Source organism: Oryza brachyantha, chromosome 3 (genome assembly GCF_000231095.2).
Source record: "Oryza brachyantha chromosome 3, ObraRS2, whole genome shotgun sequence".
In the NCBI taxonomy this organism is placed as follows: domain Eukaryota; kingdom Viridiplantae; phylum Streptophyta; class Magnoliopsida; order Poales; family Poaceae; genus Oryza; species Oryza brachyantha.
Window position 1 is genome coordinate 1,784,656 of NC_023165.2, and position 15,721 is coordinate 1,800,376.

Here is a 15,721-nt window from a genome sequence, read left to right on the forward strand (position 1 = left end):
AGCAGCAGTATAAACTAAAATGTTTGCATTTCATTATTAGCATTTATTGATGAATAGGTAGTTCAGATTCAAGATACTTTCAAGAATACCTCCTCTCCATGAAGTACACAAATAAACATTTGTCCATTTCTCCCAGTTTTTCTTACAATGCACTTTTCAATTATTAGTACTACGAAATCTAAGCTCTGCTGTCAGAAAAGTTTTGGCAATTACCAGTCGCAGTGTGTGGAGTCGAAGCACATGCCAGCGGCTAGCAAGCGAGGAGCTTCGAGAGGATGCCCCCTTTTCCCGTATAATGCATTTCTCAATTAGTATAATGAATCACAAGTGTTGGCAACATGGCATCGAAAACCAAAGCTAATCAGCAGAAGAATACCTTCTCTTGCAAGTGCTGCTCTTGCAGGCGGCCATGGCACCCGTCGCGTGCCCTAGTCCCCAACTCATGGGCCAATTGCCGTGGATAAGCTGAACAGAGAAAAGGCAGCGAGTAGGGGCGACGGATCCGGTGATCGAGGCGAGGATGAGGCGGAGATATCGGCCATCGATGTACGCGGTCACGCGGCGGCAGGCTGCGGCGCGGGCGGGCGGCGTCGCCGGACAGGAGGAAAGGGAAGGCGAGAAGCCGAGGGACTATTTTGAAAGTTTCCCGGCTTCCCATTCTTCAGAAATGGGCCGTGGGCTACTTCTCCTGCGGAGCCCTAGACAAATCCGAGACAAGAGGCCCGTCAAAGCCCAACACAGCCGGTTGTCTTCCTCCTCAAGATCATCTCGAGCAGCGTAGCTCAATTCAGCCGTGCTGGGAGGAAACATATGTACTCGTCCATCTCCTCTTCAACCGCACCATTGCTCCAAGAGGGCGGTCCTAAGAGACGACACCGTCTATTACTCAGTAAACAATTCAACACCTGGGGCTACATTGTTGACAAAAGTTGCAAGAAAAGCAAGGTAGATGTAAAACAGTCAAAACACAGACAGTGAATGGTTAATAATCATATGCCGCACACTTGATTTTTCTCCGCCTAAAAGAAAGTACTTTGAACTGTATGATCTATTCCAACAAGGGAATGTTTAAGTTTCCCTGGTTGCAAACAAAAAACCAAGCTGCAACTCAGATAAAATGGTTAATGATCACGTGTTATCCTATTGTTTTACTCCAAAGAACAACTACTGACTACTGATCCCTGTGTGTCCCTTCTATAATAGAAGTACATCAATTCTGATGAAATCTCATTGACTGACGATTAGCCTATGCATCCAAAACACCAAAACTACTACAGGCCTAGGCTAGTTCATAGTTCATACTGGGATACATGAGAGCTTTGGGTTCCATCAGTACATCAGAATCCTCCCCCCCAAAAAGGTACATTATCTCATCACTAGAAATCACCTCGGGTACTTCTGCAAGTAGAGATCATGTGGAGCATATCCTGCAGAGACAATCCTGCTGCCAAAACGCCGCCCATGTAGTGAATGAGCAGCCGTGCATGCAGCCTCCTTGCGCAAGAACTCTACAAGTATACAGCCAGCTTCGAGCGCACTGGTGCTTGAAGCCGAAGCACTGTCTCTAGCATCAACTGCAGGTGCCTTCTCCGTGTTGCTTTCACTCACGCCAGTACCACATTGTTGCTCGTTCTCCCTACCAGGTTTGTCCGCTCCATCTCCTGGTGGACTGGAACAGCAGATTTCCGGGATCAGCGGGTCTGCATGTCCTTTCTCAAGAGTGCCATCATCCACCGCACGAACATCAGCATCTATAGTATCGGTCTGATCAGCTTCCGCGCTTTGATCAGTATTCTCATCTCCTGCTGTAGGTGCATCACATTTGCGAAGTCTGTCAAGCTCATTGTGGTCCGCACCCTTGGGAATAGAATCTATGTCAAGCTTTACAGGATCCTGGACCTCACATGTACTCTGATTCAATACAGAACATTCTGCTCCAGTATCAGTGTGGTTGACATTGCCACCATATTCTTCGGGTTCATTCTTCGCAGATCCATCTTCAGACACAGTTATGATATCCCCTGTAGTGCTGTCACTGCTACCAGGATACTCTACAACATTTATGGATTTCACAGCTCCAAACCTGTCGATCTTGCCCATAATGTAAGCTGAAAGCACCAAAATAAGTAATACAACAGGAATGCATCAGAATCACCTATACCTTGCACACTCCACACGTACATCTTCCAATATTTCCTCCAGCTCAGATTTTGAAAGTAGAAAGTACTCTTCTTGGTCAAACTGCATTATTGCATGTTTGTAAACAACTCACAACTTTATAACACAAGAAACGTGAAAAACAGTTCTGATTACTGACTAATAAAGAGACATGCATCAAAGGTACAATGGTAGACTCCAATATCATTTGGAGCACATGTGCAATAACAATGGTCCATAATACATGGAGGAAACATGTAAGGTCACTAATGGTTTTGATTCAAAGAGAGATGTTCATTGAAGGAAAAACTTATGAACAGAGTTGACACTGACCACATTTTTTAGCTGCAGGATCTTTGTTGGTTCTTCAAGAAGTGATTTGGCACTGTCCGGAATTCCATAAAATGGAGAAGCTTCGTTATCAACCTGAAATTTCAAAGTAAACATGGTGTGAATTAATTTAATACAACGGATATGGTAGAAAATGAATGAATCCAAAATGTTTGAACCTGCGTGGGAGGATCAGGGACCACGTGAACAGCAGTTAGGATGCATCCACCAAGCTTCATTCCGTTGAGGCCAGCACATGCCTTCGATGTAATGGAGTGATCAATGTACTGCACATATCAAATTAATCAGAAATCATTTTGTCACTAGTATATTCATATTGTCTAGTTTTTATCTTCTCTACCAATCACATATTTCAAAAAAAGATGCTTTAGTTATCAGGGCTTTCCAGACCTCAAGAAATGCGCATGCCCCACCAAGGTCTTCATTGAAAAGAAAACGGTAAGCAGCCAATGGACCAAATGAACTAGCAATTTCCATGAGCTGAAAGAGGACAATGCAGTAGCTTTTGAGGACAAGAGCATTAATAGACGCAATACCTCATGCAGAGCATGATTATTGAATTAGCAACAAATCATGCAAATATACAGTTGGATACTTTTGTATTACCATCTCAGATGAAATCACTCTAGAAATCCCAGAGATAAAAATCTGCAAAAGTTAAAAAGGTGAGACATCGAAGAAAGCTACCACAACTCCTAGATAATCAAACCTATATGTATTATATTAGATTATTAGTTTCAAATAAAATAAGATGTATGATATCCATGTATCAAATATTTGTCCAAAAAAGTAAGAATTTCTAACAACCAGAAATTGCAAATATTTTTGCTCCACCTCTGGAAATATAGTCATCCATATCATAGATGTGGGTAGATCAATAGAACGACCCTGAGTCCCTGACTCTGGGAAGTTACCTTATGTGGTGAATCTGCAACGACATTGGATATTAATTTAATCTCTGTGGAAGGCTTCTTAGGAGCAATATGCTGCATGGAACAGAAAAATATAACACAAAATTAGAAACACAAGAACGAAGTATTTTACAAACTATAAGCTGTTTCAAAGTTGCAAAAATCATGCTATATTAAAAAAAAGGCAGCAAAAAGGTATGCATGTAGAAGACCCCGGAGTAATGATTTGAGGGCAAACTATGTGGATAGCAAATATAATAAATTAATCATTCATCAATAGTTAGACTTGGTTCTTAACCCAAGCTCATGGACCGAGTCTATGTCTCTGTTCTACTGAATGTAACATTATTATACAAGGTCCTAGTTTTTTTTTCTTTTTTCTTTTTTTGGTCAGGTGTACATCTTCCCTAAAATACTGATATGCCTAGGGGTAGTGAGTTATATATTGTGTTATTTGTTGGTACTACAAAGTATTAGTCTTAGACAGACATAACTAATTATTCTTGGTTACATCAAATAGCGACCACCAAACAGCATGCATTCTTGATTTGTAGGCATTTTCGTAAGTAGCAAACGAAATGAACAGCAGCAAAAATACTTTAAAAAACAAACATATAAGTTGAGTGAGCAGTCTGAAATTTTTCGCGTAAAAATGGCATGTGACAGTATACAGCCGAATAGCTGATTGAGAAAGATGGTTGAACAAAAAGCCATGATAATTTATTAGTTTACAGAATGAAAATAGAGACAGGATCTTTTCAGTGAGAGTGATCTTTTTCTGTTAGTAATATAGTTAAAATACCCAGTAAAATGAGCCATGCCTAATTCGTGGCTCAAGATAGCATATGATTTTCTCAACATACTGAATTAGGCTGAAACTTATTATCTTTAAGACAGAATTGTTAAAAATGTATGAAAGCTAAAGTTTTAAGAAAAGGGTATTGAAAGTGAAAACTCGGTATAACACAATAATAATTGCCGTTAGCATTTAGCAGACCATTTTGTAAACAAGTAAAAATCAATGCATCTTAGTGATAGGAACAGTAAAGAGTGATTGAGGTCCATTAGTCACAGAATGACCAAGCACAAACTTCAGAATGTGAATGGGCTTCAACAATGTACTCATCACAGTAATGAAAATTAGAAGCGACTACGAGCATGTGCATTTCAAGAAGAATTTAGTACAGTCCATCTGAAAACAAGAGAAGAGACAATAATCATTTGCGATTTGTGAAGCCACTTAATAAATATGTCACACAAATCTGGCATATTGACGCAAATCAAACTAAATGCCATGTTGACTTACATCAAACTAATATGTTTGGCATCTTTAGCTGTTTCCAGAAAAGTGGAACAACAAAAAGAAGCCAATGTAAGGGTGCATGTTTGACTCTAGGTTCACCTTGATCTATGCACTTCTAAAATGACCAAATGGTTGCTCTACTAATAAAATTTAATGAGTTCAAATGATCAAATCATAATCTTAGTAAAGAGATTTTTTGTGACACATTCAAATTGCTCTATTATTCCAGCTTCAGTCATGTTAGAATAGCAATATGGCTAACTCATCATTTATCAACTATCAAATTGCACTCATGCTGCTATTAAACATGATTTATGGATATCCGGAACCAAGACAGGAAGGTTATCTAAGAAGTCATCATGCTCAAATCTTCGCTAGTAATACATTTACTTGAACCATGTTGTGTAAGCTGTCTTCCTAATTTTTCCATGAACCGAGCACCATAAGAACTCTGCCAGCAGTGTAATCGGCAACCAATAATTCTGGAAGAAGCAGCAGTCACGTAATATTGGAATTACACCTGGAAGTCTGCTTAACAAATCCTTTGCTTCATGGTCTGGAATGTGAATTATGAAATACCCAATTAAAATACCCTATTTAAAAGATTCCAACATGACCCGTCAGATGAGAACTTCTCGGTGATACAAATATATGCCATGAATAAATCCAACAAAAAACTCTGGAATACTTTTTGCACCATGATAAACATTAAAAAACTACTCTGAAATAATTTTCTTAAAAAATACATCAAAGCATCTAATACCACCCTATTCAAACAGAAATGAACATAGCATTTGACACCAACCATGTCAGCACTTCTAGCTTTAAAATTGTACAGAGCATTAAATTGCAAGTAACATAAAACCACTAAGCACAGTGTTATATTATTTAGATATAAAATAATGCAGTCTCTGGATATAGCACTCCAAAATTGAATGCACAGATGTAGAGCAAGGATCAAATGAATATTTGCAGGCACAGTAGTTTTTCTGCCACCATTTCACAATTGCAAGTAGACATTTGTAAGCTAAGCAGCTTAATGAAATGATAATCTTCCCTATGAAATCCTAGCATTGCCGTTAAGGGTAGTACTGAACATGTTAGCATCTAACCATTAAAAGAAGCATCCAAGCATATGGAAAGAACATGCAAAAGCTCAGGAAAGGCCAAACAACCAACATGCCCATATTATTGCCAATCATTTCATTTATGTAAAGCCACCTCAAAAGGGAAATCTTTCTTAGTCCATTTATGCAGTAAGCATGTGAAATGTTCAAGAATCCTACAAACAAGCAAAAGAATCACAAGCTACAACCCTTCATGCATTAATTATAAACTAGGGGCACATAGTACCATTTATTGGAACATTCAGCATCGCTCAGCTACATATAAGAAGCTCAACATAAAATAGTTGGCGCTAGAGGACAATTAGATGTCCAGAAAGTAATTAACGCTACTTCAAGATATTTGGAAATTTGGTTCAAACCTAATGCCCGGAGGGAGAATTGATATAAGCAAAGTTGAATAAAACCTAATAAGTTACAGGCATATTCAGATCGAAAGGTGAATAAATCCTCAATTCCAAGCTGACTAGGTCATGCAACAATGAATACAGAATGATTACAAAAATCAAATAGGTGCAACGACAAGGGTAATCTTGTGTCCAGGAAACGTGCGAGCATGTTATACAGCACATCCCCAGTTTTTATGTAATAGCACTATGATAAATAGCTATATACTGATAAATTGTAGTAATGCTAAGATGTTTGATCGGACCACCAGACGTTATTTTAGAAGAAAAGCCAATCAGTAAGAACCCAACATCCATAAAAGTGATACAGATATTGTACGGTTGCAATAATCTGAAATTAGCGCTGATTTTAATGAATATAATGGAAAAATAGAACAGCTGAGAGATTGTTGTAATAAGAATATCTTGAAAATTCTTTTACTGGGAATCATCTAGATCAAAGCAACATGCAAGCAAATCTGAAAATCATCTATTGGCAAGAGAAGATGTAAAAGGATGGAATCTTACTGTCAATTCGACATATTCTTTAGGGCGTCTAATTTTCAAAGAAGAACCATTGAAAGATCGTCCGTCAAAAGAAAGAGCTGCTGTAGCGTCCTCCGGTGTAAGAAATTCAACAAAAGCCTGGCGTTTATCCTTGTTTATCTGCATTGAAGGAACATGGCGTCACTAAATGCTATTAAGAAACATTTGCAAAACAGTAACAAGTGGTGAGATCGTAGTTTGCTCACCACACAACTGAAGCATGGTTGTTTGGACCTCTGGATATGGCTCACACTAGATGACAGCAAAAACTCATTCAAGCAGCCAATTAGCATGTCTTCTGTAGCCGAACTTGGTAGATTTTCAATGTGCAATCTCCTAAGTGGTCGGGTTGCTTGTGTCAGCTGAACAGAATCAACAGCCAAACTACTCCCTGTCAATATAGTTCCAATGGTAGTATTCAGATCCTGCTTTGATGTGGAAAAATTGACTGGAACAGAGGAATCCTTTTGACCAACAGTTGACTGCAAAGTGGTAACTAAATTAGATTGATCTTCTGCCACAGGAAGCTGATCCCATGTGGCTGATTTCTTTTCTGGAGATCGAATAATTGGAGAAGCGGTCTTGATAGTTGTCTGTTCATCTTTTGGTGCTGTTTTTCTTTTCCTTGGTGAATATCCACCAAGCCGACTTTCATATCTCCGATAAGACCCGCCACTGTATCCAGCATTCCAAGATGTTCTATGCCGGTCAGTTTCAGCATGATTCCTTCTTGATTTGTCCATGGAGTAATATGGAGCATAATAATCATGACCATGTCCACGATAGCTATGTCTTTGTTCCCTTGTGGATGGTGAGACAGACCTGTCATATCTTTCTCGCTCATAATCCCTGCTTGTAGACCTTCTCCTTTTTGACCTGGGCACTTCATGGTGCAGTTTTGCATACTCTTTCCTCCCGTCTGCTCTATCAAAATGTTTGGGATCTTTCAGCCGCACAGCATCCTGTTTCTTCAGTGTGGATCGATCAACCTGAGAACTCTTCTCATCGTCAAAGCCACGGCTTTTTCTCTTTCCATCAGCTCGCCTCTCACTCCTCTCTTTGATTCTATCATTACCAACTGGTTCATCAATCCATCTTTTCCCAGGTCCTTTTTGTGATTCCTGTATTGTTGCATCACCGTCTCTTGCTGTAATGTCACCATGGTTCCCTCCTTTGTTTTTGCCAACACGACCACTGGTGTATGAGCTAAGTTTATGAGAATTATGATTGCCTTTATCTTTGTCAACCAAATGGTTGTTGTCTCTTATGGAGGACTGCTCTTTCTCGGCACCCTTGTTTGGTGCATCTCTTTGGTCATCTTTCGATGGAACCTTCACTTTAGCTTTCAAGCTATCTATCTTGGAGCTGTCTTTTGGCCTATCTTTCGGGTTGTCTTTCTTGGAGACCTCTCTTGGCTTACCTCTCATGTTGTCCTTTTTATGCTCTTCCCTTAACATATGTCTCATATCCTCCTCCTTGGAACCCTCCCCTGGTCTATCTCTATTATCCTTTTTGGAACTATCCATAGGCACATCTCTGAGATCCTTTCTGCTTTTGGATCCTCTTCCTGATTCCAAATGACTGGATTTACCATTACTGTTCTCTTCGAGGCCTTCCTTGGTTTTCTTAGCTTCTGAAGCAGTTTTCTTTTCACGACGGGACATGATATCCTGAATGCTCAAAGGCCTTGTGCGAGCAGCTGTCCCATCGCTTTTGATTCTCCCAGAATCCTTTTCATTCTGTACTCTTCTACTCATCTTGCCCCAGAACCAGGAACTTTGAATAGATAATGATATCCTAAATTATTTGAATTAGCATAACCAGAGGATCATGACGATAGCAGCTTCCCACACTATGTGCCTCTTCTTCCTGTAGAACTATACCAATATAAATGTCAAAACAATTCAACATATTTTAAGCCATAAGGATATTCAGGGAACCCATGACAATTGACAATAGCACACAGGAGACACAATAGTGCAAGTACAATGCAATCTCAATCAATAACAACAAGAAAAAGGCAAGTGCGCACTGCACTTAGGTGTGCATAAAATCTTAGTAGAGTCATCCACAACTATACAGAACAGCACCTTGCACATTTTCATCAACAAGCATGCAGACCTCGATATGGTAAATTGTTTTGCATGTAGAACTACTTAACAAAGAACACTAGAAGTAGTCAAGAATAGCAAAACTCAGATTTTCCCACCTAAAACTTATTAGATCAGACTGATAACTGATAAATGATCAATGCACCTCTTTTTAAAGATATCACTGCATAACGGGGTTGTGTCAGATTATGCATATGCAAGTTATCCCTAATCATTTCAATATGAACAACAGTCATCCAAATGCTAAGGCCCTGTTCAATTGCCATCGAACAAACAGTCAGCGTAGAGACTGATTCTAGGAGAAACACAAGCTACCCAATAACTAGAAGTCAATAGGGCGATACTGAGGTGCTTTCAGCGGGATGGTGACTACGAGGTGTTAGGGTATCGCCATTGAAAGTTGGGATGAAATTTCCCACTAGAACGTACATAAATTCCCAATCCTCTCCAACCTACGTTATTCTTCCTCATCCTTAACCCATTCTCTCACGCAAAATTTTGGGCTCGCCCACGCCGTCCCCGAACTCCTCGCCTCACCTCGTCAGCTGTCCCACTCCCACCCTGTTGTTCATCCAGTCCAGCCTCCTCGCCTCCTGCTCCTCCGCCACTCCCGACGACCACCACCTTCCTCAATCGTCGGCCAGCACCCAGGAGCACCACGCAAGCAGCCCAAAAGGCTCACGCCCGTGAGCCCCCCAAACCATCGCATCAAAACCTCACGGCAAAGAGGAACGGAACAGCACCAGCGGGAGGGAACCCTTCACGGGCAGCAGCAGGGACCTGCAGGAGAAAGCGGAGGGGAATCCGGGTGGCGGCAGGGCGCCCGCAGTCCCGGCGCGGCGGCGGTGGGGGTGGGGTGGCACGACGCTGGTGGGTGGGTGGTGGTGGTGGTGGCTGCGGGGGACTGGCTCCGCCTCCGCGCGATCCCTTCTCTCTTCTCGGGGCTCCGCCTCGTGGTGAGATGAGAACGAGACCACGACCACCACCCTCCGAGCGTGAGGAGGCGGGCCTGCGGCTGCGGCCAGTTGGGTTGAGAACGAGTTGGGCCGGAAGCTTTGGGCTGCATCTGGCTTGGACCGGAAGCTTTTGTGCTTCACCTAGAATTAGGCCGCAATAGTTCATCAGGGCCTAGTTCATTTTGCTCTGTCCATATTAGGCCCAGGGTTTCGCTGGATACCGGTTACTGTGGTGATAAACCGGGTTGGTACTATAACGGTCTAAAGACCCATTAACTTGATCAAGCTCAAGAAATATATAGCAAATTTAAATTTCCTAGTAAATTTTGTGTCGATTTTCTCGTTTTAATATGATAAGCAAGATTATTGCAGTAGAGAGCAAACTCTCCCCAAAGAGTATTGGAAAGAAACCCCTACTTAGATCAAATTATTATCGTTGTACATCGGCGGTCGTTTGATATCCAGCTAGTGATGCTACTTCATGTCCTACTTACGTTAGTTAGGTAGGAATAGAATATGGATAAAGAATAATTAGACATTTGAATTTTGGACATAGAGAGGATATTACTCATTTTATCCCGTTTGTTCTTAGTATGTATAAATTTGGATGCAAGTTTCCTAAAATCCTGTTCACACTGTAAAAGTTCATTAAATTTAATGAAACTTTAGTGAAATATTTTATTACGTAGGAAAAGCAACTTTGTATAAAATTTAGTCCGTTTCTACCAGTGGGATTTATCTATATCTATTCTTTTGCCTAATGAAATATCCATACTTTTAAGTAATACGTATTTATTTTATATTAGATATTTTTTTTTTGAGTATGGACTACCCAGTACCTCCCCGGGGAGTAGGGAGAGCTCGATCCAGCTCCAATGGTCGGATAAGCCCACGGCCGCATTTTGTTTGCTTTTGTTTATATTTATAATCTAAAATTTAAATTTTTAACTTTAAATTAATTTAAGGATTTTATCATAGTTTATTATGTAGCCACTAATTTTATATCACCACTAACACGTATATAAAAAATTTATTGTTAAATATTTTTTATTTATCAATACGTCGTTTAGTTTTTTTTTCAAATGAAAACCAAGAGATGGTTTAGTAGAAACTCCATCCACGTGCATACGTACCGTCCGAACCACGCGACACAAATTACAGCTTGTAGCTCTGCATGCAAGTATGCAACCGAAGCCTGAGTTGGAGGGGATAAGATCCTCGCAACATGCTACTACAGAGAGCTATAGTGACGTAAATTTATTATATCTCGTGTTCGCTGGATCAAAATAGATAGATGAGATTTAGCGCTACAGTATTTTTTACTACAGTGAACAATATTCAAAAGTTTTGTTGGTATAGTGTTTTAATACTGTTTATAGCATTGGATCACTGTTGCACTCATATAAACAATGTCCTTGTTAACGCAGAGGAACCGGACCGAGTTGGAGCCATCTGCCAAAGAGAAGCAGAGCCAGGTAGCGCACAGCGCCGGCGAAACAAGTCAACAACACCCGGATGCTGCGAGCGGCTTGCAGTTGTTGAGCGGACTTCGCCTTTCGCTGGCGACGTACGGTCCCCATGTGTGCCTCTCGAGAAGGGACATCTACTGCAAAAACGCAGGTCCCATGGCTGACCCGTGCATATGCACGGCCCAGGCCACCGCTGATCGACCGACCCGGCCGGCTCATCAAGGCAAATTACTCATATCTGAATTCTCTCCTCATCCTTACGCTATGCAGATGAGCAGATCCAACCACCTATGAATTTTTCCATTTATATAAAAGAAAATCTAAAAATGATATTTGATAAACGTTAAAGTATAAGAAATGTCATTGATGAGTGTGAGTTTTCCATTTATAATTAAGTGTTTGTCAATGACATTTGTTGGATTTTCTTTTGTGATTCTACTCCTTCTAAAGATTATGGCTCTAGGGAACGAATCAACCAAAAGCAAATTTCAATAAAGTACTATATCAGTGTTGTTAGTGAATTTAAAAGTCAATTTTATAAAATAAATTTAATGAAAAGAATTATAATTAGCCACGTGAGCATGCATCGGTCTCAACGTTTTTATTTAAAAAATCATTGTTTACCGTGTTGTGATGGGGCATTGGGCCGAGGGACGTAGGCCCACGAGCCCAAAGTCTAGCGGATGCGCGGTAATGTAGCAGTAACTACCCTGACTTTACCCCTTAATCATAACTCATCAATTACCTAGCTACTACAGTACGAGCGATATTATTAATCTGTCGGGCTTTAGGCTTATGGGCCTACTACGTATCTCGGCCCAATGCCCATGACACATGTATTGGAGACGAATACATATAGACTACTAAATTTTATATAAAAAACAGTGGTACATCATGATATCATTTTAAAAATGAGAAAAATGTTCACAACTTAAAGTTTGGATTTAAATGGAGCAGAAGAGCGGAACACCGTGAGAAGGTAGTCCCCATCCTGGCAAGTAGCAAACCAAAATTAAATTACCAAACCAAACAATACAACATTCAAAAGGGTGGTCCTCGTCCCTGACAATTCAAGATTTAACAAATTAATGAGTCACAAACGACACGTCATGAAAAAAAAAGTAAATACGAGGATAATTTTTCTTTCGTAGACACATACAGTTAAGTGCGTCCAAAATGGAAATTACTGGGTATTCGCGTACACACTCACACATAAATCTCAAAACAACCCAAAGTGGACTCAACTTAATTAGTTATGTTAATTTCTCGTGGGCGAAAATATCCCAGCTGGGTTCAAAATTCTGGACTTAATAATATGGATGCACACATTTACATGTGTGTCTAGGTTTATATCGTGTTAGGGACGTCCATAAAACTTATATAGGATGTACATTACTATCTGTAAACCGAAATGCATCCAAAGCTGATTTTATCCGTAATCATGTCAACAGCTCAAAAACCAGTCAAACATGTGTATTGGCCAGTTAACCAACAATTTCCCGATAGAAACCATGCCAGGATGTAGACAAATCGTTTACCACCAATAAATCGTGAGAAAATGAATGGACCAGGACCAACCATAATTAATATATGGATAAAGTTTTTATGCACTTGCCTAAATTAACTTTTAGTAAAATTTAAGTTTTCCGGAAATATCAGGATTACCAAAACTGATATACAGTGACAGCTTGGTTATAAAAGATATACAGTGACAGCTTGGTTATGAAACGGAGGTAGTACTAACCAAGCTGTTACTGTATATCGGTTTTGGTAACCCTAGCATTTTCGGAAAAGAGCGGTCATCTTGGGTTTGCAATATCGTTCTTCAACCAAAACCTGGAGGCGACGGTACGGTGATAATCAGTGATAACCATGATTATTGTTAAAAAACTATATAAATGTAAATTAAAAAAATATATAAAATCATTGTGGCTTTGGGAGGAAAATTGTGTGGTATCAAACAATTATCACAATATCTATTGTAATAATAACGGTGGTTTTTATAATATCAATAATCATAATATATACCGATAATCGCAGTGACACTATCAATATTGATAACCGTGGGTTAGATATAAAAACCACGCGATATATCACGATTACCAGGATATATTGACGTGGTTTTTTTTATTATTTATAAAATAGTTTCAAAAAAAAGTTGAAATATCATAAAATTTTATAAGCCGCGCTCCGACGGCTCGTGCGACTGCGGTGATTATCGCCATGATAATAATGATAAAACCAGCCCTGACTGCCATTTATAGAAGAAGCTTTCCTAACTATAAATAGCCTCTGTTCATATCCACTCTCTACTCCAGTAGCGAGCAGTACTGACCAGCAATTCTGCATGGGCAACACAATGGCGTTGTACCCGCCGGGAGACCTCGTCGTCCTCCTCCCCTTTTTCATGCTTCTTCTTCTCGTGTACGTCTACCTCAGGCGCTCGATGAGTGCAAAGGCCAGAAACACATTGCTTCCGACGGAATGGCCGGTAGTCGGCATGCTCCCTTCGCTCGTCGTCAACCTCCACCGACTGTTCGACTACACCACCGACCTCCTCGCCGCCTCCGGCAACAGCTTCGAGGCGCGCGGCCCGCCGATGTCTGGCCTGCGGTTCTTCGTGACCCGTGACCCGGACAACGTGCGCCACATCTTCATCTCCAACTTCGCCAACTACCCCAAGGGCGAGGAGTTCGCCTCCGTCTTCGACGTCATGGGCGACAGCTTCTTCAACGCGGACGGCGAGTCGTGGCGCCGCCAGCGCGCGAGGGTGCAGCACATCATGAGCAACCCGCGGCTGCTCGCGTTCATGGCCGCCTGCTGCCGTGGCAAGGTGGAGAAGGGCCTCCTCCCCATACTGGAACACATGGCGCGCGCCGGTGCTCCGTTCGACCTGCAGTGCCTGATCACCAGGTTCGCGTTCGACATGACGGCCATGCCGGTCTTCGGTGCGGACACGTGCCGCCTGTCCATCGACATGCCACCCCTCGACGTCGCGAACGCCATGGACACCGTCATGCAGGTCGGCTTCTTCCGCCACACCGTGCCGGTGTCTTGCTGGAAGCTGATGAGGAGTCTAGGAATCGGCCCGGAGAGGAGGCTCGCCGCGGCACAGCGCTTGCTACGCCGGTTCGTCGCGGAGATGATCGAGAAAAGGCGAGCCGGCGCCGCCGACACGGCGACCGACGGCGAGAAAGAGGGAGCTCCTCCGCCTGTGGACATCGTGTCCTCCTACATCGGCGACCCGGACTACGTCGACGAGGACGGGAACCCCAGGGAGTTCATGTACGCGACCTTCATCAACTACATGGTCGCCGGGCGCGACACGGTCGGCACGGCGCTGTCGTGGTTCTTCTCCAACCTCATCAAGCACCCGCGCGTCGCGGCAAGAATCAGGGAAGAGCTGGCGCCGATCGCGTCGCGCAAGGCCGGCGCCAAGAGCGGCGGCGGCGGCGGCATGGTGGTGTTCGAGCCCGAGGAGACGAAGCCCCTCGTGTACCTCCAGGCGGCGCTGTTCGAGTCCATGCGGCTGTACCCGCCGGGGCCGATCGAGCGGAAGATGGCGCTCGCCGACGACGTGCTCCCGAGCGGGCACACGGTGCGCGCCGGCGACAACATCCTGATACCACTCTACTCCATGGGCCGGGACGCGGGCGTGTGGGGCGAGGACTGCGCGGAGTACAGGCCGGAGCGGTGGGTGACGGAGGACGGCAAGCTGCGGCACGTGCCGGCGCACAGGTTCATGCCGTTCAACGCCGGGCCGCGGTCGTGCCTCGGGAAGGACATCTCGGTGGTGCAGATGAAGAGCGTCATCGCCGCCGTGGCGTGGAACTTCGACCTCGAGATGGCGCGGGGCCACGTCGTGGAGCCCAAGGTGTCCGTCGTGATGCAGATCAAGAACGGGCTCATGGTGAAGGCGAAGAAGCGGTAGATCGTGCCATGCACCCAGCAGTAAAAACGTAACGTACGTGTTGTAATTTGTAAACGACCTGTACCTGTAGTTTCACCGTGAATTCTGTACGCACTATGTATCTCCTTTGCATGTGTGTTTCATCATAATTGAATTGCTCAGGTTGTCTGCAAACTTTGTTACTGGTATGTATTGACCCTGAGCCTATATATTAGTGGTAAAGATACGGGGACTTTGACGGCAGAGAATCTCGATCCATATTGAGTGACGTTAGGTCCAAAGTTTTTGTTGATGTTGTTGTTTTTACTCAAGGTCCATCAAGTTTTTAGTTGTCAGTTTTTAAGTTTTTAGGTATGTAAGGCCCATTAGACTGTGTAATTGAGGTCCAAAATATTCCACTGCATAATGGGCCCAACAAGGCAACATCGTTGACCCATTATGGTTCCAGCAGCCCATGATCTGGATTGACATAAGGCCGACTAATGGTCCATCATAAA

At 42.6% G+C, this 15,721-nt stretch overlaps 2 protein-coding genes across 3 annotated transcripts; one reads left to right on the forward strand and one right to left on the reverse strand.

Moving 5' to 3' along the window:
* Positions 1-1,051: 1,051 nt before the first annotated feature.
* LOC102717222 (splicing factor U2af large subunit B) lies at positions 1,052-9,613 on the reverse strand. Of its 2 annotated transcripts, XM_015835327.2 has the most exons (10): positions 9,427-9,613; positions 6,985-8,647; positions 6,761-6,898; positions 3,423-3,494; positions 3,115-3,156; positions 2,899-2,988; positions 2,667-2,774; positions 2,491-2,583; positions 2,162-2,241; positions 1,052-2,083 (listed from the first exon to the last, which is right to left on the reverse strand). In XM_015835327.2, exons 2-10 carry the CDS (start codon positions 8,533-8,535, stop codon positions 1,384-1,386), a joined length of 2,874 nt encoding a protein of 957 aa, XP_015690813.1. In that variant the 5' UTR covers positions 8,536-8,647; positions 9,427-9,613; the 3' UTR covers positions 1,052-1,383. The 2 variants fall into 2 exon arrangements, with proteins under 2 accessions (XP_015690813.1, XP_006649367.1); XM_006649304.3 differs by lacking the exon at positions 9,427-9,613 and having other exon boundaries at positions 6,985-8,723.
* Positions 9,614-13,644: 4,031 nt separating this feature from the next.
* Positions 13,645-15,461, forward strand: LOC102717877 (alkane hydroxylase MAH1-like). The gene has a single exon (XM_040522341.1). The coding sequence runs from the start codon at positions 13,662-13,664 to the stop codon at positions 15,243-15,245; it is 1,584 nt and encodes a 527-aa protein (XP_040378275.1). The 5' UTR covers positions 13,645-13,661; the 3' UTR covers positions 15,246-15,461.
* Positions 15,462-15,721: the final 260 nt, after the last annotated feature.

What these genes read in the sequence shown, in the direction of transcription:
- LOC102717222 (XM_015835327.2), bottom strand. Translation starts at nt 8,535, where the DNA reads ATGAGTAGAAGAGTACAGAATGAAAAGGATTCTGGGAGAATCAAAAGC. An exon ending in AAGAATATGTCGAATTGACA is followed by an intron (nt 3,495 to 6,760) that starts GTAAGATTCCAT and finishes TGTTCCATGCAG; the next exon opens with CATATTGCTCCTAAGAAGCC. An exon ending in GGGCATGCGCATTTCTTGAG is followed by an intron (nt 2,775 to 2,898) that starts GTCTGGAAAGCC and finishes TGATATGTGCAG; the next exon opens with TACATTGATCACTCCATTAC.
- LOC102717877 (XM_040522341.1), top strand. Translation starts at nt 13,662, where the DNA reads ATGGGCAACACAATGGCGTTGTACCCGCCGGGAGACCTCGTCGTCCTC.